Source organism: Magnolia sinica, chromosome 6 (assembly GCF_029962835.1).
Source record: "Magnolia sinica isolate HGM2019 chromosome 6, MsV1, whole genome shotgun sequence".
NCBI classification, from domain to species: domain Eukaryota; kingdom Viridiplantae; phylum Streptophyta; class Magnoliopsida; order Magnoliales; family Magnoliaceae; genus Magnolia; species Magnolia sinica.
Window position 1 is genome coordinate 48,767,196 of NC_080578.1, and position 27,652 is coordinate 48,794,847.

Below are 27,652 nucleotides of genomic sequence, written 5' to 3' on the forward strand. Positions count from 1 at the left end.
CCTAATCCTCGACATAGGGGTGGTGTCCAACTTCAGATACTTAACAATTGCACATGATATCAAGGAGGCAGTGGACTCGGTGTCCACTAAGAGGAATATGGGAGTACTTTGTATGTGGGTTGTGACCTCGAACACAAATGGCACTGCGACGGCAGCATCAGTACCCTCTGCATACATTGTATGCACTCGTGCTTGCTGCGCACGGTTTGGTGACGTAATCATGGGCCATTGAGGCGGCCACTTCAGATGCATAGGAGGCGATGAAATTGTTGTGCAGGTTCCACTACTTGTAGAGGAGGGGTAGCAATCGCCTCCTGGGGTGGGCGGTTCATTCACTGAGGGGGCATGTAGTCACTATATCTCATCTTTGTGAAACAAAAAGGGGCAATGTGGCCCACCTTCTTACAATAAGTACATACATGGTCGGACCTTACTTGGAAAGCTGGTGGAGCCATGAGTCTTGGAGGCGAGTCCATCCTAAGCCTTTTGCCTAGGAGTGTCGAGGGTTGAGCCTCAGCCCTATGCCTTGGGCCCAATTGCAGGTGGACCTAAGAAACACTTTCCCCATTCTGCTCAGATCGCAGGAACATCTCAACTAAGTCAGCGTAAGTGCGAATGTTGGTGCAACACATTTTCGTGCAGACGCCTGCTCGCAGCCCCTCAGAGAAACGTCACATTTTTGCGTGCTCATCCGCCACTATTTACGGCGCATACCTTGATAGCGTTGTGAAGCAGTTCTTGTACTCCGCCACTAACATCCCTCTCTATTGTAGGTGGAGGAACTCGCTCTCCTTCTCGTTGTGATAAGTGAGCAGATAATACTTATTCAAAAAGCATGTTTCAAACTCCTCCCATGTCTATACGAACCCAGTGGGGAGGTCATCAATATGTTTTGCCTTGTCATGTATTGAGGCATGCACAATTATTCATTCAATCCCTGAAACGCAAACTTTAACACACAATTTAGCAAAATTGGAACCATTTCATTTATAATGTATTGTTCCTTACAGTTAACACTTTCTATTACAAAGGAAAAGAACACCTATATGTGGAGCTAGGGTCCCTATACTATTTCTATCCAATGCACTCCGGCTAAACTAGGTTCCTAATGATCCTCTGATTTGGGTGAAGGAGGTGGTGCTTCGTTCCCTTGGACGCAGCACAAAACCCGCTTCATTGTCCGATACATCTCCTCATTACAACGGTTTTGGGTCTCCTTCAGTGCGGCTAGGTCTGAGTGGACTTCAATAAGTCCACTACGGACTTCTGTCAAACCTTCATCAAGCTTACCCAAGCGTTACTCCACATTGGATTGGGCCTGGTATTCCTCGTCTTCACTCTCACCTTCTCCTTCTGTTTCTTCTTCTCCCTCGAAGTGGATGTCTTCTTCCTGCCCTACCAGCTTCATTCGCTCTAGCGTTCGCTGGTTTATCGCTTAGTACGTTATGAGGCCGGATGTGGCCACTTGCAGTTGGCATTGCCTTGTGATCTTGAAGGCTAGGCGGCCAAACGGCAAAGTCATCTCTTGCATGGTGGAGACGGGCTTCGGCATCTAGCTAAGGATGATGGACGGGAGGCAAATGTTGTTCTCCCGTCCGAAGTAGTATAGTACCTCCACCATGTAACGGGTGAGTTCTATTTGATTACCTGCTTGTGGGTAAACATTAAAAGTGAAGACATGATGTAACATTCGGAACACCAGAAGCATCTTGGAGGTACGCAAGCTGTTATCCGACTCCTAGGGCATGTATCCCTAGCAGACGAAACTCGTGTGCTCATCTCGGTAATGCTTCCTTGCGGGATCCTTTTCTGTAATGATCACTTCGTCATGCCGACACCTATTGCGCGAGATATGAAGACCACGTCTACATTGTGGACATGTGTCCACTGTGACCTTGAAACTCATTGGGTTGTTGCATGACTCTCGGATGGCGGAGTAGAACTGCCACACCATCTCCTTGTTGGGTTGCTCGATAGGGTGCAGGATCGGGTCCCACCCTAGCATTGTCATCTATTCACGAGCTGTGTTATTGATGAACACGTCGTCATCAACCCTTGCCTCGAAGTATAACCTCCACCCCAAGAGCTCGGGCACGCCCTTGGTGCATTGCGCACTTCCTACCGATGTGGAGGCCCCCGACACCCCCTTTTTCTTTGGTCATGGCCTTTGACTTGTTCTCACCTCTTTGGCGGGGCCCCTCTTCTTGCCCATCAATGGTAACACGATGGGGAGGAGGAAGAAGGAGGAAATGACAGAGATGAGGGTTGTCATATGGTCTCTAAGGTTGGAGCTCAAAGAGAAATTTGGAAGAGGAATCTATTTGGCTTGGAGGAAGGATGTTCGACCTTTACGATTTGATCGAGGGACGGTAGGTAAGGAGATTTGAGGAGAAGAGGAGTGAAAAAAGATTTTCGGGTTTTAGGGAGTGTCGGATGAAGAGGGAAAAGCGTGGAAGTGACGGAAAAATGAAGGGATTGGGGTTTTAAAACACCCTAGCCCGAGTATTCACCGTCGGGCTCGGTGTAACCGACTAACTCTCGATGCGACCAAGTAGGTCTTGACCTAATTTCCTTTGGAGGGTGCTTGGTTGCTCGAGGTCTACTCAGTGCAACTGAGCCCCTCTGGACTCCACTCGGTGCAACCGAGTGGTGTTCAGTGCAACCGAGTCTCTCTGGACTCCACTCGGTGCAACCGAGTAATGCTTAATGCAACCGAGTAAGCTTAGACTGGATTTCTTCTAAGGGGTGCTTAGTTGCTCAAGGTCTACTCGGCACAACCAAGCCCCTCTGGACACCCCCCCCCCCCCCCCTTAACCTAATCACAGTACCCGCCGCATGACCCCCCTTAGGGGCAATTTTGATCGCTCCCTACCAAGAGTAGTCGAATGACCTAAAGCTTTTAATTCCTAAGTAGTAATCTCGTCTAAGTACATTTTCGGGGAGTTTGCCCTAGGGTCTCTTGTCGCTAAGTTTTAGAATCCTATTTATATCGGCGTATTCATTATATTTAATCCTTAGCTCACAGTCCAGTTTGATCGTATAACCCACTCTGATACCAACTTGTAATGCCTCGAACTTCGGGAGGCGAGCCATACTCGACTCCCAAGGTCCCGAGTGTCACTCATGCTTTTATGAGAATGAAAGTATTAGTACATTTAACCTGGTATCGCAGTGGACATATAATCAAGATAGACAGTGCAATATACACTAAAATAAATAATCCAAAACATCCTAATTAATATAAACAAAAAGCTGTATTTATTCAAAGTACATGGCGGAAGCAGAGCGGTATATAAACATACTGTCTTAAAAAAAATGTGCCAATCGTAAGATCTTGTCAATTGTCCGATGACGTCCTACATCGGCCCTCCCAATGTCTGGAAGTATAAAAGCTCCTCCTCTTAGTCTACATATGCCTCCTCCAATGCGTCACACTCCAGGGTACCTGCATCTAAGATAGGGTCTGGTTGGTGTTTTAAAACACCGTCCCGGATTAGGAGTGAGTGATCAGCTCAGTGGTTCTATTAACATCAAGTTACACATATTATCAAATTTCACAAGCACAATTAATAATAAAGCATCTTAACACCTAGTTCTTAAGTACTCTTATTAATGTATGTGCATTCTGTTATGAGATAATACATGTCCTCACGTTCCAACACTCTTATAAGCGTCACTGACACCTCATTCGCTAATGTTAACACTCCCTCAACAAGCGACCACAACGCCTAAGTTGCCACAACTTATGCTAATACAATGTGATGAATGTTCATGTTAGTCGAGTATTTAGTTAAGTTCGTTCAACCAGGAGGATTGGGGAAGCTGAAACACCTCCATTTTATCGATGGCCCTATCCAAATCACTTCGCCCAGGCCAGCAGTAGCAGCCTCGTACCTATGATCCTTGATCTATATGGGTTCGTCACTCATAGGTGAACTCATACGATAGGAAATTTTATGAAATGGATTACTCGAAATCACTATGTGAAGACCCGTCACCCCAGCATAGGCCGACAACACAGGCACAGTATCTCATACCACTATGCCTGGCTCCCAAGTCTCAAGGATCGTGCCACTAAAGGTTAATAGTAGGCCCTTCAAGGATATAGGGTGCCTTAGATTCAAGCAGGAATGATCATAAATGGTGAACACACATGATTGGTCGGCCGTTACGCTAATTTGGTTGACTTAAACTAATTCCGGCGTAATCGGCATCAGGTGTAGGCATCCCGTATATTCTGACTACTGCCAATTATCCGTGTTCGGCCCAGATCAATCAGACTAGTCTAGAGTGGCCAATACAATTAGGCCGCCCTCGTGGATTCGCGGTTTGTCGGCCAACCTGACTACTCATATGGTCTTGGTCACACAGTATACTTCATACATTACTTGTTGCAAGAACATGAAAGGAATACATAACAGTAAATCAGGGAGGTTCTACTTGATTTGGGCATTTTATCGAACATGCGGGAGTGATGCCCAAATCATCGCAATTCGCATGAGGTAAGGCAAAATTAAGTGCAAATGTAGGGGAATGATATGAAGCATGAATATAAATTTTTTGAAATTTTGACTTATCCTAGTATGCAAATTAGATGTTCGGGCTACATTGCGCAGAATTTACAATTTAAGAAAGGCAATCAATTAAACGAGTACACAGTAGTTAGCATGTGATCATCTATTCACTACATAAACCATTAATTGTGACATGAGTTTGATAATTGACAACCTACGGGTAATGGTCCACACCTTGGAGTGATACATCGAATTTTGGGCTCGCTCCTAGGGCGGCATTGTAAGATCTCATGCATTTGATTCTAAAAGTCAAATCTTCATGAAAGGGTTTGCTAATTACCTCTAATCATTGCCAAAGAGATTCCGACAATGCGGATGCGTTGCTGGCTAGTGGCAGCAGGGTGGATCTTCCACACCAGCTCCTCTCCCACACTTTCTCCCTTCTCTTCTCTTTCGTGCAATAGAAATTCGTATGGGAATGAGAGGGGTGATAAATGAGGCTATATAGTGCCAGAAAGGTGCACAATAGCCCTAGTTCTCCTTTTTCTATTAAACTTGCCTTGTGAGAGGTTGATTTTGATTACAGGGTCCCTTCAGGGGCCACTGGCTTATCCGGGTCAGGGGAAAGGTGCCCCACTATAGGATTTATGGTTTATCAAGATCAGGCGAAAATCAGACACATCGATCAATCATGGGACCCCACTTGCGATGGACGGTCACCGATGATCGATCGGGGCTGCGGCTATATGGATACAAGTGTAAACATGTTCCCAACTCGTACCTCGAGTTTGGTTGTGATCAGACGGTCGAACGATCACAACTTCACAATAAAGTGTTGAGTCTATTTCACTTAAATTTTCAATTTCAGTATAGGAGATTTACACGTTTCAAGTACTTAACTTCTGGCCCAAGTTGAATAAGTCTGGTTTGTCGTCCACGATAGGCGTCAAGCCCAGTGAGACAAACGTTTTCTTATAGTTTTGGGCCTTATGGATCTCTAACGGACGGTCTAGGTCCAGTTTGATAGATCCTCGGCAGAGTGTTGGAAAACTCTCAAATTTGGACGGCAACAAGGGGCGGCAAAATCATCCATTTCGGACTCCCTATTGACGACCAGCAACCATCTACTTCGGGCCACAAAATGACATGCAACAGCTGCCAGACTAGGACCATTTTGGGTGTGTAAGATAAAATGAAATAAAAACTGCCCAATCAGGCCCAAATCGGACCAGTTTGACATGCATTAACAGGCTCAAATATACCAATTTGCACGTGCTCAGAAACCGACCAGTTAATGCAACCTTTATCTACACAAAACTGTTGAAATGCAAGACCTTTTGAAATGGGGCGTTAATATACCATGTGTAGACCAAAAAAAAAAAAGACGGGCAAAGCTAGAGACGAATGCAATTAACGGTGAGGTTTTTTTTGGGAGAGGACATGCGATTATCACATGTGGCAAGTGTGGTATTAGTTCATGTGATGAATGAGAACAGAACAATATGTTTTCACGTAAATTGAACTAGAGAGAAGCTCTCCTAGACTTTATTCCACTTTCTTATAAAGAGATGCCATCCTAGTTTTATTGCATCTTGTAGTGGACCATCCCAATTTTCATTAATTCCCATGTATAAATGGTTTAATCAAACAATGAGCTGCTTTGTCATGCATAAATGGTAATACAAACAACGATCCACTATGGCACGTCCTAACAACACTTTTTCTTGCATCTAAATACCATCTCATACCCATGATATCAGCTCTTTAGACCACTGAATCAAGGCTCCACTCCCCGCAACTTGAACAAACCACCACCATACCATGCGACCTCAGCTTACTGGGCCACCACATCATTGCCCCGCTATTGCCACTTGTATAAGCTAAACACCTGAAGGTACCAGGCAACCTTTCCCCAGAGCATTGTACAATGCCTCTGTACAAAGAGGCACCTGAAGAGAGAGATGAAGGCATAATAAATTGATAAATAAATAAACACCACAATCATATCATCTTAGCCTTATCCCACCCAGTTGGGTCAGATACCTGTTCCACCATTCCACTCTATCAAGGGCTACAACTTGAGTTAGACCACAGGTCACCGAGTTTTTTCCTATGCGTTTTATTAGAGCCAATATGAAAAAAAAAAAAAAGAAAAAAAAAAAAGAAAGAAAGACAAACAAACAAACAGCAACCATGATCTTATCTTAGAAAACCCTATCCCAATGCTTCTGAGTTAATAAATACATGGTTTCGAAACAAGAAGCATAATTTCATAGAAACACTTCTTGCCTTTTTACCTTTTGTTTTTTTCTCTTTTCCATTTTAATGAGAGAAACTGGTTTCCCGGGCATAATTCTGCAGCTTCTTGACGCCCAGTTGCAGATCTGTACACGGGGAATTGCAGGATGATGAAAAATGCTCAGGTAATCAGCACAACTCAATGAATATATGCCCTGGTCCAAAAATAAGGCCAGTCCCTTATCATCTGGGCCACATGCATGATGAAAATGGACACCAGAGAAAAAATGCATCAACCACTGGTCTACATTCAAAGTACATGAATGGCCCACCTGATTTCTTGCTGATGGTATGTTACTGCCTGATGAAAAGACAGGTCTTGTGCAAGTGTGCCATGCCAAGACATGGCCCTTTAATTGCCTCTTCCTGGAGGAAGATTGCTACTTATCATTCTTGCATCCCTCAAGGAAGATTTCTTGAAATCTGTCGGAATAAATGGTGTACTATGGCTGTGGAAACTATTTCCTATCCTCCCTTCTCCATACATATGACAACAGATTTGAAAGCATGATTGATGGCTCAAAGCTGATCAGATTGAAAGCAAGATTGATGGCCCACAGCCAATCAGATTGAAAGCAAGATTAATATGTTACTCATATAGGCAAAGAATACTAAAAAAACAAAATGGAATTTTACAAAAGATTAGTACCATTTCCTCAACTCAGACTGCTAAATGGCCCACACAGGTTCCAAGGGAGCCAAACCTCTGATGAAAACCTGCCCTTTTTCATAGCACTTACGATGGATTTCCCAAGCTCAAATTGCTATTTGGTGGGCCCTGATCGAATTCATACCTGCTCTTGCTTCTCTTCATCTTGGCTTTGAACCTCGACTTAGTAATGAGTGTCTGCACAGTGTTTACAAAGTTGCCCACTGCCATTACTAGCAGTAGGATCCCGCATACTATCACCTGCAGCATAATCAAAGAACATTGTCATGCATACAAGTAAAACATGTTGGAAGAGATCTTTGGAAATACAGGTATGCTAGAAATACAGTTATAATATAAAAAGGATATGACAGAATTTGAAAGTTCTTGGAGTTTTTCATCTTTATTCTTTTTCCTCTTTTCTTGCCTGCCACTCGGAGACGACGACATCAACAAATGCTATCTTCAGCAGCAACAGTCCAATGTATGCTTCAAAACCCTGAAATTAAGTTCAAACACCAAGACGTGTGACTACAAGTCATGTTTCCAGAGTAACTTAATCTGTCCTGAGAGTATACTAACTGCTTCCCATGTATCTTAACAAAGTCAAATACTTCCTTTCTTTTAAAAAAAAAATAAATTCTAGCTGTTGTATAAGCCTTAATAAATGAGCGTTTGCCATTGTTGTCATGTGTGATTGCATATGTGAATATTCGATCATGTATGCCATATGCCATTTTTTTAGAAGGATTGCATATATCTAGGAAAGTATGCGATGGCATCATTTTTTGTGCAATAAGTATGCAATGGCATACTCCATAAGCGATGGCATACTTTGCAAGTTGTGCCCTTTTTTTTTTTTTTTTTTTTTGGTAAATTGTAAATTGTATTTGTAAATTAAGTCGTAACTTGTAACTTATAAGTTGTTCAAGTTATCATTTATTAATACAAATTTTATGTTCAATTTTTTTAATAATTAATTCTTTTTTAATGTAACATGTTACTTGTTTTGTTAAATTTTATGTAAATATAATATAACTAATTAAATATATAAATTATTTCAAACTACAATGAAATAGGTAAAAGAACCCAATCCAATCACTTGTAGTAATTATGCATAGTTATTCCTAATTTTTTATATTTTTTCCTTTTTTTACGGTTTTTTTTTTTCAAAAAAAAGAAAAGAAAAAGAAAGAAGCCAGAGCAATATGCGATTGCATATGCAAGTATGGGATAGCATATGTGAACAGCAGACACCATATGCGTTTTGACAACATTGGTATTTGCCAAGCCCACACGCTGTTTTTCCAAATAATTTGTGTTTCTATGAAAACATATACAGAATAATGTTCACCTGCAACCAAAGTATTAGAAAATGGTTAGCTAACGTATAGAATAATGTTTACCTGCAACCAAGGTATTAAAAACAGTTATGTAACGTAATAACGGTGGTGCCGATCATGCAATATGGGGTCCATAACACCCAATAAAAAATGGCCCATAACGGGTGGATAGAGGGCCGTATCGAACCAATATGAGCCCATAACAAGCCGAAATGGGGCCAACACATTTTTTTCCTTCACAAAATTTTCGATCATAACAGGGTCGGCTGCAATGGCCATTATGGTCCATACAGTTACGGCCACAAGGCTGGCTGTTATGGCCACCATTACTGTTATTGAATACCTTGCCTGCAACCCTTCACATGGCAACTTGCCATGCATGCCCGATAGAGATTCAGGCTGGAAGGAGATTTGAAACTGACAATCTGTGGCTAACATGCATGGCCAGCTACCATGCAATGGATGGCAGGAGAAAATTCCTCAACACAGGCATGACTTCTATGAGGATCGGAATCAGTGAAACAGCAGAGAACTGATTCTAACCCTAACCATTGTTCAGTTCAAATAATTCTAACCGTGACCATTGTTCTGTTCAAATAACTGCAGAAGAGTTACGGGTTTCATGAGATGTGGGAGTTCATTCGCACATTGAATCTTGTTCCAAGGCAGGTTTTAGAACTGCATACGACTGCTTTATTTTTTTTTCTTAATTGCTGCACAGAGCAAACAAGTAGTTTGAACATTAATCACCTGCAAGATGAAAAGGATGGGGCATAAAAGCCACAATTGACCCTCTACACCAGAAGTTTCTCCCCACACAACATCCATCCGCCTTGCCTGCAGATATCAAATGAGATAGCATGCACAGAAAATAAGAACTCCATGGATTTTATCATATATAGGGATTAAGTTCCACAAATAGATGGTAGCAAAGAGAGTTTAGACATGGTAAACCATAAGTGACAAAAACAAACAGAGGACAGGCATATCCAAGAGACTTGAACAGGAATCCGAAACCTAGAGCAATGAATTCAGATTCCTTCAAGTTTATGCATTAATCACCCAATTCCTAACATGTAGGGTAGTGAATCCTACCCATAGATGGTCCTCTTTTGCCCTCTTTTGAAAAAAAGAACCAATCAGGTGATCCTAACAGATCAATTTTCCCAGTTGAACTTTGACCATTGACAATATTCATCTTTTATCATCCATTCAAAGGCCACTGATTAGATGGACAGTATTATCCAACCGTCGTCTTTTTCAATTGTAGGCCTTTCCACCACTCCACATGCAATGAGGAGTTCATGCATGAGCCATGAGTAGGCCTGAAGCAAATACATGATCCAAGTATGACCCACACTAACAGGAATTCCACTTTGAAGGAAATGGTTATTATTGCTGCCTACCAAGTGGGTCCCAACCAAAGAAAAGCCAAGAAGAATAGTAATTTCAGAATGCGACAAATTCATTGGTACAGCAAATAATTGTTAAGTACCTTTCCCAATGCAATACGAGTATACAGTCTTTGGCGCTGGTATCTGTTCTGTAGAAGCATTGCAACACCTTGCATCATAGCCCATCCCAAAAATAGCTGCACCCCTCTCTGTGAAGAACGGCAAGGGGTTAGATCAAGGGGAGAAAAAAAAAAAAAAAAACGTAATAATATGATGGCAAAGAAACAACCTGCTTGTGGGCACAATCAGGTTGCCCTTTAATCTCCCATGTGAGACTGACAAGTGCCATCAGCATAGCACAATAGTGATGGTATATCCACCTGAGGAAGCAGAACCATCATAATATTTTGTGAGTATGCACATCAGGCAGAAATTAAAAGAACGCTACAGTAGTCAAGATGCTACAGAGACGCCTAGAGAAATTTCTGCCATATAAGATGTTCTATTAAAGCAAGAAGTAGCCAAAAAAAAAAAAAAAAACACAGCACAGGGCTACCAGGACAATCTAAACTCTAACCAAACACGGGTAGACTTTATGTAAGGATATCTGAACAGAAACATCCATGCTGTCATCTGCAATCCAGATCACATGCCTGTGTTTATGTTTGTTTCACCTACATGGCATTACTTGTACTTCCTTCTTGTAGGGCTTCAGCAACTTTGTGGATTGAAACCAAATTTCATAATTTTTCAAATGCCTAGGTGCAGACATATTCCACATGGTTGTATGAGCCTGACATTTCTTGGTATATCAAACACAGTGGCAAGGCAAACCACAGTTACCTGGATCACAGGTCACTTCGGTACATGGTTCGGGAATGGATACATTGTGCACAGCTTCCTCATATATGTTGTACATTAGGGGTAGAATAATGTGGGTCACTCCAATCAATGTTGTCAATGGCAAAAGCGATCTTGTGTGACACCCAAGGGGGTTGTGTGCTTCTTGCATAATCAAATATGTGATGATGGCATAGACCCCCAATTTTGTATTTTCATTTTTGAGGAAAAAAAAAAAGAAATTTTATGTAAAAATACAAGTGAAGGGATTTTATTTTTTTTTTGGTACTAGACTATGACAAGTCAACTAACAACTAGTCAAATGAGTGCATATACTAAAAAATATGGGAAAAAAAACAATAGATGAATTTTATTGATGCCATTTAAAGAGAGTGCGAGTAATAGTGTGTGAGAGAGAGTATGAGACTAAGAGAGTTAAGAGACTAGAGAGATTGAGAGATGAGAGTATTACAGTGAGTTTGTGTGTGTGTGTGTGTGTGTGTGTGTGTGTGTGTGTGTGTGAGAGAGAGAGAGAGAGAGAGATGTGAAAATAGGGGGCTAGGAGTGCCTATTTTTAGGCAAAAAATGAGAGAAAATGAAGAAGAAGAAAAAGATGTCCCAACAGTTAGAAATCTAACTGTTGGGAGGTTATGCCGTTGCATATTGTGTATACGATGGCACAACCACATAACTATGGCTTATGTGGTCGCATACTTCTCTGTGCGACCACATAAGCACCAACAACACAATAATCGCATATGCCACCTGGCATAAGCAATCCACTGGTCCAAAATGGCATATGCGATCGGATATGACAACACTAACTCCAATACATTCACTGAGTGTATGCAATATAGTTTTACATATGAATGATTGAATTCATATTGTAATGTATACATAAAATCATGAATAAAATTTATCGAACTTTTTGGGAAACATTGGGGAAATGGTTGAATTTTCCAATGAAAGCTCAGGGATTGTTAAAAAAGACCTTAATACACAATTTTAAATCATAACATCTCAAAAAAGAAGTGCACATAATAGGTTTCCTTTTTATAGAGTCCTAAGCTATGCGTTGTCTGACTGAACTATGCAATTATGTTCAAATTGAATGCATAACATTTTTAAATGTATCTAATTCATTCAAAAGGAAAAAAGAAGTAAAAATAATAAAATAAAAAAACATATCTATCAATTGAAAAACCATAATGTCTATTTTTTATCCACTCCGTTCATCCATTTTCCCATATTATTTTAGACCATAATCCCAAAAATTAGACAAATTCAAATCTCATGTGGACCACACCACAAGAAAGTAGTGGTAATTGAATGCCCACCATTAAAAACTTCTCGGGGCGACAAAAGTTTTGAATGAAGCTGATATTTGTCTTTTCACTTCCATCCAGGTCTCTGTGACTTAATCAATAGGTTGGATGGCAAATAACCATTACAGTGGGCCCTAGGAAAATTTTAATGGTGACCCTTCAATTACAATTGTTTTCTTATTGTGTGGTCCACTTGAGACTTAGATTTGCCTCATTTTTGGGATCATGCCCTAAAATAATATAGAAAATTATATTAATAGCATGGATATAACACATACATCATGTTGAGGCCCGCAGAGCACTGTCCAATAGCGAGGTGTTGCTGGTAGCATCAATAGGCAATCCACGTCCATCATGGGGAGCAAATTAGGTGAGACCCTGTATCCACAGAGGTGGATGGGACCCTAATTTTGGGGCCCATTGTGATGTATGTGACTACATCCATGTTGTCCATCTGTATTGAAAGCTCATTTTAGGGCATGATTTAAAAAAATTTTGAAGTAGTTCCAAATCCCAGATGGACCTAGTGTTTCAAATAGCGCCCGTAGCGTACGCTACGTAGCGTAGCGTGGCCGTAGCTAGAGCTGGGCATCGGTCCTGATCGGATCGGATTACGTCCAACCCGATCAGATCCGAAATCTCAAAAGCATGACCCGAACCTGATCCGACCCGAGACCCAATCCGGGTCACCGGACTCGGACAGATCCGATGCATGGTTGGCCCGACCCGAACCGAGGCCGATTCGGTCAGGGAAACTGAGTCGGATCGGGTTGGGTAAGATTCGGATCCTATGAACTTTAATTCAACTATTTCATGTGGTGTGGTCCACTTCAGTCTTTAATATACCAACTTTTTGTGCCCATGGTATAAAATAAAATTTCAAAATGGATAAACGGCTTAGATAAAATACATACATCAAGGTGCGCCCCACATGGCTCTGGAAGACTTTAAATTTAACGTATACGTGTTTTTATTGGATTTTGAGTTTTGATGTGCACGGTCACTGCACGAAATGGCAGTAGGCCAGTAGCTTGCTTTTCAAAAAAGCAAAACGTCCGAATTTTTTATCAACGTTTGCGAGTTTTGTGGGTCTTATTATGGGGTATGTGTTATAACCAAACCGTCCATTCATTTGGCGAGCTCTTCTTAAGGCTTGAGATGAAAAATAAGACGGATTTAACTATCAAGTGGACCACACAAATTATTTAACGGTAAAAATCATTCTCTGTTGTTATTTGTGGTGTGGTCCAGATGATCTTTGGATATTGTTTATTTTTTGGATAATTCTCTATAACTTTCTTTAAAAATATATGAACGGTTTAGATATAATAAATACATAACTGTGGGGCCCATATCACTTTGATCTCATTTGAACCGTTCGTACAACTCGGAGCTCGAGGGGCGCCCGTAGCTCGAGGAGAGCCAGACGCCAGTACGGCGGTACCTTACCAGAAGCGAACTGGCTACTCCCTTTGCCACCTGCCACTGGCTGGTGGTCGGTGCTCTGTGGGCCCCACCATGATGTATGTGTTTCATCCATGCCTTCCATCTATTTTTATAGATTATTTTATTTATGAGAAAAAAAATGAGGGCTATCGAAATCTCTAGTGGACCACATTATAGGAAACAATGTTGAATGAACGTTGACCATTAAAAACGTTTTAGAGGCCATAAAAGTTTTTGATCAAGCTGATATTTATTGTTTCCCTTTATCTGGGTCCTTATGACCTAATCAACAGATTAGATGTCAAATAAACAGTACAGTGGGCCTTAGGAGGATTATAATGGTGGATATCCAATCATTATTGTTTTCCTGTGGTGTGGTCCACCTGAGATTTATATCTCCATCATTTTTTTTGTATAAAGCCCTATAATGATCTGTAAAATTGATGAACGGAATGAATGAAACACATACATCTCCGGATCGGGTCGAATCGGATCCAACCAGATCGGATTACGGATCGGGTCGGTTCGGAACAAGGCTTATCCGGATCCAACCCGAAAACATTTCGGATCTAGCTTATGCTACCCGATCCTGACCGATTCTGACCATCGGTTCTGTTCGAATCGGGTCAGATCGGGTCTAATCGGGTCAGATCCTCCGCTTCGGGTATGAAATGCCCAGCTCTAGCCGTAGCGCTACGTAGCGTCCCAAATAGCGTATATCCCCTATAGCGTACGCTACAGGGGTCGTTGCGTATGCTACAGCTATATAGCGCGTAGCGTCCATAGCATAAGCTACAATGTAATTTTTTACTATTTTATTTTTTTATTATTTTTTTCACGTTTTCCTTGTTTCTAATGTTGAGGAATGTGACACTTGTATTATACTTGATACTTTTAACCTATGGGATTTTTATTTCTTTTCATAATTGTGACTTGTGGTTTCAATTAGACATTATTAATTAAAGTGGTTTGCTTAGAAAGTTGTTGATGTGATAATTATTTGATTTGGCTTACATATGTGGATTGACTTTTGATAAATGATAACTAATAACTTGTTTGAACATGCTTATAATTGATAAAATGAATCATCTTTTAGGCAATTTTATATTTTTTTTCATTTTTTTTTTCACTATCTATTATATTTGTCCTATTTTTAAATTAAAAAATAGAAGTATCATGTAGCTTACGCTACACGCTATAGAGGGTTAAGCGCTATGCATCACGCTACCGCTATTTAAAACACAGGATGGACCATAGAACATGAAATAATGGTGATTGACCATTAAAAACTTATTGTGGGCCACAAAAGCTTTGGACCATTAAGATTTGAGCTGGCTTCATTTTTGGGCTTATGCCTTAAAATGAGCTTTCAAAATGTTTGGACAGTGTGGATTTAAGACACACATCACTATGAGCCCCACAATCAGGGGTCCCACCTACCACGGTAGATTTGGGGTCTCACCTAATCCACTCCCGTCCTAGTGGGGGTAATAACCATTCCGCACGCGACGAACATCAATGTGGGTGGGACCCTGACTGTGAGCCCCACCATGATGTATGTGTTGTATCCACATCGTCCATCCATTTGGAGAGAACATTTTTACGGCATGAATCAAAGAATGATGCCAATCCAAATCTGAAGTGGCATGAGTTAAAGAATGACACCAATCCAAATCTCAAGTGGACCCCACCACAAAAAACAGTGGGGACAATGATGCTCACCGTTGAAACTAGAAACCATTTCTGGGGGACCCACCATGATATTTATTTAAGATCCAACCTGTTCATATGTAAAGACAGATATGGACAAAGGAAAAACACAAATATCAGCTTAATCGAAAACTCCCGTGGCCCTCCAAAGTTTTTAATGGTAGGCGTTCAGTCCCCACTATTTTCTGTGGTTGGGTCCACTTGAGCTTTCGATTTGCCTCATTATGTCTCATGACCTAAAATGATCTCTCCAAATGGATGGACAGAGATATACAATGCATACATCAAGGTGGGCCCCACCGTAAGGGTCGAATCGAGTCACACGGAATCCACTCTCCCTTTAAGGGGCGCGGATTAGGTGTTACCCGGGTAACAACTAAGTGGGTGTTACCCTTACTGTAGGGCCAGCCTTGATGATATGTTGTATATCCACTCCATCCATTCGTTTTTCCAGCCCATTTTAGGACATGGTCCCAAACATTAAGCACATCCAAATCTCAGGTGGACCACACCACATGAAACGGTGATGATTGAAAGCTCACCAGTGAAAATTTCTAAAGGCCCACTGTAAGTAGATCCGTAATGTTTATTTATCATCGAACCCATTAAGAAGGTCAACCATAACTAGATGAAGAGAAAATACAAAGATTAGTTTGACCCAAAACTTTTGTGGCCTACAAAATGCTTTTAATGGTCATTCACCTATTTTTCCAGTGGTGTGATCCACCCGAGATTTGGATATGCTTAAATTTTGGCATAACACCCTTTGATGATCTGAGAAAACGGATGGGCGGCATGGATATGAACCACATTCATCAAGATGGGCCCCACACGGTAAGGGTAACACCCACTAAGTTGTTACCTACGTAACAGCTAATCCACTACCTAACTTAAGACCGAGAGAGAGAGTGAGAGAATCAAAAGACTCTCTTTGCTGTTAAAGACGGGCCTGCGACCGCAACCCCAACCCTAACCTTCGCATGAAATCCAACACAAAATTCACAAAAATCTCCTAAAATTCCTTTTTTTGGCAAATCCCAAACCAAATCCCCATAATCCTCGGCGGAAATTTTGATTCCTTCCAAAACAATTATCTTCGAAGAAAAAAAAGGGGGGGGGGGGGTTTACAGTTTTTCTTACATCATCCGGCGATGTCAACCACTGCCCACCAAATCCAGTCAAAAGCAGCTCCCTTAGGAAGATCACAAAGGTAAGAGAATTTTTCCCTATATTTTTTTGGAATTTCAAGGAAGGGATGTTGCCTAATTTCGTTGCGCACCTATTTTATCAGCATCAATGATATCAGTATCAAATCAAGGTCAAAATCTGCAATATTAGGCATTATCAGCTAATATAGTGTCTAAAATTGACAACATCTCACAATATCTACCGATGAGTATCAATTTTTTAGTATTTTTCTATACTTTCAGGCGGGTTCGCATCACTAGCTACAGATAATGATAACATCAACCTATAGTATCAATATTGCGAACAGTGATTATTATAGAACCTACATGCAATGCTTATATATGCATGCCGCTAAATAAATCAAAGTATAAATCTCTATATCGTATATATAAATTTGCATTACAGCTTAATCACCAATAAGAGCAAAGAAACCTAATTTTGGAACTAAAAATAGTGATCCAGATTGCAAATGACACATTATCTAGTTAAACTCATCTTTGGTTGTGCAATAAAACATGTCTAACCTAACACCTGGTTGGTTTTATTTACTCGAGACTTCTTAGAAATGAACACAAATTAGTTACACATAAACTACAAAGTGAATACTATGAGTGTCTAGTAAGGCAACTAATGCGGGGGAATCTTCACACCAAGCTCGAGTGGGGTGGCCCGTGGGATGCAGAGGCACACTCGGGCTGGGCGGCCCACAGAACTCATGTATTTAGGGCTCGTGTGAGGCGGGTGGCTCGTGTGAGGCGAAACTCGTGGATTTGCAGCCCACGAGGGGGTGGAACCCATGGATTTGAGGCCCACAAGGAGGGTTCAACCAAGGACCTAACCCATGGATTTGGGGCCTGGGCTATGAGATAGAGGGATTAATTCACCATGCTCTATCAGTTCAAGCTTTAAGAGCAAGTGGTTAATTGTGGGCCCACGAGGGGGTGGAACCCATGGATTTGGGGCCCACAAGGAGGGTTCAACCAAGGACCTAACCCATGGATTTGGGGCCAAGGCTATGAGACAAAGGGATTAATTCACCATGCTCTATCAGTTCAAGCTTTAAGAGCAAGTGGTTAATTGTCCTGCATCAGCAGCTTTTACTGATTTTACCTTGTAATGTGTTTTAGGTTGAAGAGTCTACATGTACAAGCAATACCTAGACTCGTACAAACCCCATGCAGGATGGAAACTGAATGTGCTTGTAGCAAGGGCTTACAATTTCAAGGTATTAGCTTATGAAGGGTATGTATGTGAGATTGTTGTACAGATATGATTAAAATTATATCTATTATGCTTTTCAATGGCTAATAGATCATCGTCATCTTCTAAACCTTGTCCCAATTAATTGCCGGCTACATGAATCATATTCTACCATTCTACTATATCTAGGGTCGTACCTTCAGTTAGACCATATGTCATCAAGTCTTTTATTACTATCTCTAATCCATATACATCCTTTTGGGCCTCCCCCCTGCCCTTATAGAGACTTCGACTTCTACCAACTCACTCCTAACCAATGCAGTTCTTCACCTTCGCCCTCAAATCTTATTACCTATTGGTGCTGCCCAAAAGTTCCCTCAAATGTATTCATTTGTAACTCTATACTTCCTCATCTTGCTACTCATTATCTCAAGTCTCAACATCCTCATTTCAACTACACTCATCCTGTGAACATGTTGTTCCCTAACTTCCCAACATTTTGTCCCCTTAAGTATGGTTGGTCTTATCGCTATCCTATAAAATTCCCCTTTCAGTTTGAGTAGTATGCAACGATCACATAAAATTCCAGAGGCACATCTCCATTTTTTCCATCTAGCTTGAATTATATGGGCAACATCCTTCCCAGTGCCTGTTTGGTAAAACTTATTTTTATCACTTATCACTAAAATGGGCTATTTTCAGTGATTTTTCCCGATTCAGAGTGTTTGGTAATTTTTATTTTTTATTTTTTTATTTTTATTATTATCATCTTTTTTTAAGCACTTAATTTGGATTTTCATTGAAAAAATAAGCTTCTTTAAAAAATAAAAAAATAAAAAAATAAAAAATAATAATAATTTAACTTAACATTTAACACCGAAAGTGGTAAGTGATTTTGGGTTAAATTTTTTTCTAAATGATAACTTTGCCCTTTGTCTAACTTCTACTGCAAGCTTCAAAGGGCTAATTGCATAGGTAGAAGCCGTGTTGACATGGAAAAGTTCTTTGGCCCCCCTCATGATGTATGTGTTATATCCACACTGTCCATCCATTTTGCTAGATCATTTGAAGGCATGAGCCAAAAAAAAAAAAAGAGGCAAACCCAAAGCTTAGGTCAACTACACCACATAAACCTACAGGGATAATGACGCCCACCATTGAAACCTTCCTAGCATGGCGTGCCACTGTGCCATAAAGGCCATTACAAAAAATGACATGTAACCGCCCGTTGTTAACAGTCCATTACATCCCTTGTAAAGGCCATAACAACCCCATAATGGTCTGTTACAAGGCAAATATGGATTTTTCAAACTTTTTTTTTTTTTTTCAATGTTATTGAGCAAATACAGGTTTTTCGGATTTTTTTTTTCAATAAGAAAAAAAAAAAAAAAACAAAGAGACTGTAATGGCCGTTACGACCCGTATCGTAAAGGTAACAGGAGTAGCTGTTACAGCCACTATTATCGTTACAAAATACCTTGCTTTCTAGGGCCCACCGTCATGTATATTTGCCATCAAATCTTTTTCATAAGGTCAAATAAACATGGATGAAGAGAAAACACAAATATTAGCTCGAACCAAAACTTGTGGCCCCCAAGAAGTTTTCAATGGTAGGCGTTCAATCCCCACTATTTTTTGTAGTATGGGCCACTTAAGCTTTCGATTTGCCTCATTTTTTGGTTCATGCCCTAAAATGCCCTAACAAAATGGATGGACGGTGTGCATATAACACATACATCATGATGGGGCCCATAGAACTTTGCCATGTCAACAATTTGAGTAAAATGGAGAGGATGAGATGTTACCAAGTAATGCATTAGTGGGTGTTTCCCTGAACATGGGGCCCACCTCGATGTATTTGATGTATATCCAAGCTATCCATCATTTTTTCCATATCATTCTAGGGCATGGTCCTACAAATGAAGCAGATCCAAACTCAAGTGGACCATGCCCTAGGAAACAACGGTGTTGAACGCCTACCTTAACTTCTTGGTGGTCACTGTAATGTTTATGGTGTGGACATAACATACATCATGGTGGGGTCCACAAATTTCCCACATCATCATAGACTGACCTAGGTACCCGTTCTACACTACGCAATCCAGTAGCAGTTTAGCTGTTACTGGATAACACGTTAGTGGGTGTTGGCCTAACCATGGGGCCTACCTCAATGTATGTACTGTAAGTAGATCCAAATCTCAAGTGGACCACACCATAAGAAAATGTGGTGACTGAACGCCAACCATTAAAAACTTCTTGGGGACCACTGTAATGTTTATTTGCCATCCAACCTGTTAATTAGGTCACATTGACTTGGGTGAAGGGAAAACACAAATATAAGCTTCATCCAAAAGTTTTGGTTGAACACCCATCATTAAAAACTTCTTGGGGGCAACAAAAGTTTTGGATGAAGCTGATATTTGTGTTTTCCCTTCATCCAGGTCTGTGTGACCTAATCAATGGTTGGATGGCAAATAAACATTACGGTGGACCCTAGGAAGTTTTAAATGGTATACCACTGTTTTCTTATGGTGTGGTCCACCTGAGATTTGGATTTACATCATTTTTGGGCTCAAACCCTAAAATAAGTTGGCAAAATGTGGGGACGACATGGATTTAACATAGATATCAAGGTGGGCCATGTCATTTTTTTGGGATGGCCTAGACACTGTATGCAATCCTGAGGCGGATTACATGTTGGGAACAACAAGGTATTCTGTATCGGTACTAGTTGGCGTAACGGTGCCCACCGATACCAATACGGATACGGGGGCGTAACGGCCTGTAATTGTGCAAATTTTTTTTTTAATTTTTTTTCCCAAAAAAATATGAAAAAATATGGATTAAATCCGAAATATTACAAACATTCCAAATATGCATTCATTTATAATTTGGAACATGTTTATGGTGTAATGGTCCACTCTTTGGTGAGAAGTTGTATCGATCTGCCTAATGAATTTATGAACCTGACAACCAAGTATTGGCTATAGATCTTTTATATTTAATTATCTAACTATATAATATCAATATAAATTAATTAGAATGAATCTAATACCAAAATATCTCATATTTCAAATTTGTAGGTACTGGTATATTACATACCATGTGACTTGTGTACGTTTTACTTCAATATACAATCTAGGGACTTTTATGCCCTATTATGTAATTCATATAACTAACAAATTAATATAATTCTTCACAATAAATCTTAAGAAAAAAATTTGAAATTATATTCAAGTAAATATAGTGTTGTCGATTTAGAGCTGATTTAGTGAATCATTCGATACCCCAAATCAACGTTAAATTCATGCAATCTATTGGCACTTATCTCACTAATGGATTGGTGGATATTTATTGAACAATGAAGAATGAAAAATATCAAATGATCATATTTCAAAAAAACAAGTGTTTGCAAATTAACGGTGAGAATCATTTAAACAATTTAATTTTGGAATTGTGACTTGGCAACAATAGTGCCATAATTTAATTTATTAATTTTGAGTTAATTTATGCCTCATGGACAATTTTTACGGCCATGTACATAGGGCCCACCATGATGCATGTATTGTATATCAATGACATCCATCTGTTTTATCAAATCATTTTAAGGCATGGTCCAAAAATGAGGTAGATCCAGATCTAAGGTGGACCACTAGTGGGTGAGGCCTTGAAATTGGGGTCCACCTTGATGTATTTGTATATCTGTGCCGTCAATCTATTTTGCCAATTCATTTTAAAGCATGATCCAAAAAATCAGGTAGATTTAAATCTTAGGTGGACCACTAGTGAATGACGCACTGAACATAGGACCCACCTTGATGCATTTGTTGTATATCCATGTTGTCCATCCTTTTTGCCAACTCATTTTAAGGCATGGTCCAAAAATGAGGTAGATCCAGATCTAAGGTGGACCACTAGTGGGTGAGGCCTTGAAATTGGGGTCCACCTTGATGTATTTGTATATCTGTGCCGTCAATCTATTTTGCCAATTCATTTTAAAGCATGATCCAAAAAATCAGGTAGATTTAAATCTTAGGTGGACCACTAGTGAATGACGCACTGAACATAGGACCCACCTTGATGCATTTGTTGTATATCCATGCTGTCCATCCTTTTTGCCAACTCATTTCAAGGCATGGTCCAAAAAATAAGGCAAATCCAAATCTTTGGTGGACCACACAATAGGGATTGAATTCCCACAATTAAAACTTATATTATTAGTATTATTATTATTATTTGTTAATATTATTTTTTAAGTTGCGACTTGTGTTTTCCTTGATCCATGTCCATGCAACCTTATCAACAGTTTTAATGGTAAATAAACATTACAATGGGTCATAATGGGTTTTTAACAGTGAGCATTCAATCCTACCGTGCGGTCCACTTGAGATCCAGATCTACTTCATTTTAGGGACCATGCCTTGAAATGATCAAGAAAAACTGATGGGTAGCATGGATATATAATATAACACATAAATCAAGGTAGACCACATGCACAAAAACAATGCAAGTGCACAGTGGACATTCAATCCTACTGTGCGGTCCACTTAAGATCTGGATCTGCTTCCTTTTAGAGACTATGCCTTGAAATGATCAGAAAAAGCTGATGGATGGCACGGATTTATAATACAACACATAAATCAAGGTGGGCCACATGCACTAAGTGGCATGCGCCGCAGACTACCGATAAAGTAAGGTGCGTGGCTGTAAAACAGCCACGCCGGGCGCGGATTAGCTGCCTACAGGTTGAGTAGCGAGACACGCTACTGAAGTGACGTCACCAAGTTCCGTGGGCCCCACCATAATGTATGTTTTATATCCACACCTTCCATCAATTTGTAGAGATCATTTTAGGGCAATATCCAAAGCTGTAGTGGACCCCAACACAGAAAACTGTGGGGACAATGACGCCCACCATTAAAAACTTCTGAAGGCCACGAAAGTTTTAGATCAAGCTGATATCTGTGTTTTACCTTATTTCATGTCTTTTTTAACTTTTGAACGGGTTGAATTTCAAATAAAAATTATGGTGGGCCATAGGATAGTTTCAACAGTGGGAATCACTCTCCCCACTACATCTTTTTATCTGCCTCATTCATTGGCTCACGTCCTAAATAATATCTCAAAATGGATGGACGGTGTGGATACAACACATACATCATAATGGGGCCCACGGAACTTGGTGATGTCACTTCAGTAGCCGACTCGCTACTAACTTGTCAGTATCTAACCCGCTTCTGGCCATGCCCCCTTTTCATTTTTTTTGAGACTGCGACAGAGGGAGAGAGAAATGAGAGGGAAAAATAAATATAAAAATAAAAATAATGAGAATGAAAGAAAGGGAAAACGAGAGAGAAGGAGAAAACGAGAGGGAAAAAGAAAGAGGGTGGAGAGGGAGTTGCACCAGAGGGGAAAGAAGAAGAAGAAGCAGGAGGAGCTGCAGCAGCACCGCGATGAATTGCAGCAGCGCCACGGAGAAGAAGAAGAAGAGGAAGAGGAAGAAGAAGAAGAAGAAGAAGCGAGAATAAGGTTAGTTTTTTTTTTTTTTTTTTACGTTTTTTTCTTTTCTTTTCTTTTGTTTTCTTTTCTTTTCCTTTTTTTTTTTCGTTTTTTCTTTTAGGGTTACTGCCCGTAACAACTGTTACGGGCTCGTAACGGCCGTTATGCCTTGTAACGACCGTTATGGCCCTGTAACGGTCGTTTCGGTTCCGTTTTCTACACCTCTTCGTTTCAGCCCTGTATCGCGTAACGGTAACCATCGTTACCGTTACGTATCGGCCATTACGGCCAAAACGTAACCGATTTGGTATATCCTGGGGAACAAGGTATCTCATATCAGTATCGGTTGGCGTAACGGTGCCCTCTGATACCGATACGGATACGGGGGCATAACGGCCTGTAACGGTGCAAAAAAAAATTTTGCCAAAAAAAGAAGAAAAAATATGGATTAAATCCCAAATATTCTAAGCATTCCAAATATGCATTCATTTATAAATTGGAACATGTTTATGGTGGTGTAACGGTCCACTCTTTGGTGAGAAGTTGTTTCGGACTGTCGGATGAATTTATGAACCAGACAATCTGGATTTGACTGCAAAACTCATATATTTAATTTTCTAACTATCTACCATCAATGATAGATATATTAGAATGAATGTAATATGAAAATATCTTACATGTATAGGTGTTTGCAATTATTTTTCATAATTCATAAAAAAAAAATATAAAATGACAATAATAATCTGTAAAATGAACATTAACATGTTCTGTTATGATTGACACATCATATTCTACCATTAAAACATCAAAACATTCAATAAAAAAATAATTTTTCGAATTAAAAAAAAAAAGGGCTGAAATAGTGCGTAAATAGAAAAAAATTATAAAAAATATAAAATGATAACAACAATCTGTAAAATGGACATTAATATCTTATATTATAATTAACACATCATATTCTACCATTAAAATAGCAAAACATTAAATAAAAAGTATAAATACGTATTTTTGAGAAATTTCTGGAAAATGACACAGAGCTTCAAATCAAGGAAATCCTTAATATAAGTTTTTTTTTTTTTTTTTCTTTTTTGCAATATCAAGCTAAGAGTGGTCGAAAATAGCAATAGAATGACTTAGTAAGAGTTTAGAAGAAAAAAGTTTCAAAAAATGTGAAAAAGCATACCTTAAAAAGCACAAAAAAGAAAAAGAAAAAAAGAGGCCATTTTTTTACCGTTACGCCCCGTAACGGCCGTAATGGGGCAGTAACGGTCATTACGCCCTGTAACGGCCGTTACGGCAACAGAATCGCCGGGGGGGGGGGGTGACCGTTACGGCCCCGTATCGCGTAACGGCCACGGCGGCCGATACGCCCGTATCGTAACGGATATGGGACACTCTGGTTGGGAATGGCATACACACGTAGGTAGGTTATGTATATGATGGTGTTTTATAGGCTCCACCATGATGTATGTGTTTTATACATGCCATCCATCCATTTTGCCTACTTTAGGGCATGAGACCAAAAAGAGGCCGATCCAAATCTCAAGTGTACTACAACACAGGAAAAGTGGTGATTGAACACCCACCATTAAAAACTTCCTAGGGCCCACTGTAATGACTATTTTCTGTCCAAACTGTTGAGTAGGTCACACAGATATGGATGAGGGAAAAATACAAACAACAGCTTGATCCAAAAACTTTTGTGGCCCCGAGAAGTTTTTAATGGTAGGCGTTCAATTACCACTATTGCTTGTGGTGTGGTCCACCTGAGATTTGGATCTACCTCAGTTTTGGGCTCATGCCCTACATTAAGCTAGTAAAATGGTGGGACAACATGGGTTTCACATATACAACAAGGTGGGCCGCCTCATTTTTAGACAGGTTTTCCTATGTGTCTTGGATTCGACCCATTCAGCATTACTTTTAACAATGGTGGAATTAATTCTCAACAAATATGATGCTCCACCTAAGTATGGGTCACAACACAACAAGGGGAGTTATATGCACCATCCGAGTATGGGTCATATCTCAAATTTTGTTTGTATAGGTGGGCCCATTGGTTTCATGATCAATAATACTGTCAACATGGGGCCCAATGTGGATGGACCATGAAAATGATAATGATAAATAAATATTAGATGATCTTAAACTTCATATCAGCCTTTATCAGTTAAATATGAGATGTTGTATTTCTCTTATTAGCTGTCCAATTCGAGGACACTAATAGAAGGGTTATGATTATTCTATTAAGAAGAACATAGTACATGGTCCATCACTCGAAGGATTATGTTTGAGAGATGTATGTGAATTGGCCATATGTGTGTCAAATTTGGTGGCATAGCAATAACACGCTTTGTCTCATACTCTACATAAGATAGAACTTGAGACAACAGATTTTTGTGAAAAAAGTACTTAATTTCCAATATCAGGACTTTTTTCAGACAAATTGCCAAATGGATTTTTCATTACTTATAATTTCTAAAATTCAACACTTTTAAGTTCTCAAAATTCAGCAATTTAAGTAATTTTTAGACTTTATTTTACAGTTTAACAAACAGCACCTCAATCTCTCCAATCTCTTGAATTATTGACCCAAGGTATCGAAAGTGGTCAATTTGGGAAACTTCTCAATCAACAATCTGAATTAATTCCTCGCTTTCACTCCTATTGTTACTAAAATTGCACTCTATATACCCCAAAATTTAGTCCGACAAATTTTAAATCCTTTACGCCCTAACTCATCCTGTCAATCAAATCTATGTTATCTGCAAACAATATACATTGTGATCTCTTCCTGTAAATGCCTTGTCGACTCCTCCATTGCCAATGTGAAAAGGTACGGACCTACAGGCTCAATGCCAACCTTGCTCCTGTTACTGCTCCCTCATACACATCATTAATCATGTTTTTTTTTTTTTTTTTTTTGGGGGAGGAGAGAGAGAGAGAGAGAGAGAGAGAGAGAGAGAGAGAGGAATGACTGGAGATGCAAGTGGATCATGACAATAGTTCCATCACCCACTAATCAAGAACACATTGTCTTGCACTATCAAGACAAGATTAGTATCTGAAAGTTAATACCAGTTCAGCTCATAGAAAATTCTTGTCAGTTATAAAGCAATCACAAAGCACTCAATGTATAGTGTAGAGGGGTGAAAGTATCAATGTTCCTTTTTTTTGCAGATTGGTGCATGTCAATGCCCTTCCCCCACCCCCAAACCCAATTAAATGGTGCCTTTTCTTTTGGTTAGTTGTAGTAGAACCAACCTTGTGAATGTTACACAGTACCATCCAACTCAGCAAAGGCTCAACAACCAAGTCCAATTGGGGGGGGGGGGGGGGGGGGCGGTCATGTGCCACAACATGTCTCCATTAGAGAATTCAATACTAAAGAGGCAGTTCGAAGAGCAAGTTGAATAAAGTTCAACACCAAGAGTATTTATAGCTTATTACCATGAACGAATATCACTTCCATTTACTCTCAATATGTTCTCCCTCAAAGCCAAACTCGTGTAGAGAAATAAGAGCCAGGCCTGAAAAATGGTAATTTCAAATCTAAATTTACAAAGATCTTCTGTTAGACTACCACTGCCAGCAAGAGATTTAATTGCAAGCATTGAGCTGCAGTAGCAGACATTTGTTACCTGGTACAGTTGAACTGGTAAGACTGGAAAGCATCCATTCCAGATCCAAGATCTAAGCAGTAGTAGTGTTGATGGCAAAAGCAGAAAGAGAAAGGCTGTTCTATCCTGCACCACAAGAGACGGTGCTGCTCATCAACATACTGTATTTATTCAAAATAACTACTGTGGCGAGGTATAACAAGTGCATAGGCAATCTATTTGGCTTTAAACCATTCACTTCGACAGTCTGTGACAAAACTGCAGCAGGTGTGAATAAGAGAGAAGCTTCGATGGTAATCAAAAATGAAATAAATAAATAAAATAAAATAAAAACAGTAAGCATTTACACCCAAACCTACATTTGAGCTGACAAGTCAGAGCACTCTCAAAGATTCTTTACATGCTCGCACATGCACAGGATTTGAAATTAAATACAGAATGCTTAGTCAATCTCAACTGGTAACATTTGGGAGATGTTTTTCTCAACGGCATACAGTCAATCTCAACTGATAATGTTGGGAGATATTGTCATATGGATATTGAAAAAAATAAAGCTCTCATGCCTTGTCAAAAGATAATTATCAAGTAGCTGATTCCTATACTCTTGAAACAGCATTTCCAGGGGG

The 27,652-nt window shown here is 39.9% G+C and overlaps 1 protein-coding gene and 1 long non-coding RNA gene across 7 annotated transcripts in view; both read right to left on the bottom strand.

Moving 5' to 3' along the window:
• Nucleotides 1–6,027: 6,027 nt before the first annotated feature.
• LOC131248753 (uncharacterized) overlaps nucleotides 6,028–27,652 on the bottom strand; it is a 36,443-nt gene continuing 14,818 nt past the window's right edge. For 2 of the 6 annotated variants that reach the window (XM_058249200.1, XM_058249199.1), the window contains 7 exons: nucleotides 27,048–27,152; nucleotides 26,857–26,936; nucleotides 10,488–10,578; nucleotides 10,300–10,407; nucleotides 9,555–9,641; nucleotides 7,889–7,960; nucleotides 7,347–7,722 (listed from right to left, as the gene is read on the bottom strand). In XM_058249200.1, coding sequence (XP_058105183.1) covers nucleotides 7,549–7,722; nucleotides 7,889–7,960; nucleotides 9,555–9,641; nucleotides 10,300–10,407; nucleotides 10,488–10,578; nucleotides 26,857–26,936; nucleotides 27,048–27,152 — 717 coding nt within the window. In that variant the 3' untranslated portion in view covers nucleotides 7,347–7,548. The other 4 variants (XR_009172423.1, XR_009172425.1, XR_009172424.1 and 1 more) reach the window with 4 other exon arrangements.
• LOC131248754 (uncharacterized) lies at nucleotides 10,722–15,858 on the bottom strand. Its single transcript, XR_009172426.1, has 2 exons — nucleotides 15,062–15,858; nucleotides 10,722–12,886 (listed from the first exon to the last, which is right to left on the bottom strand). It is a non-coding gene; the product is annotated as an uncharacterized LOC131248754 (long non-coding RNA).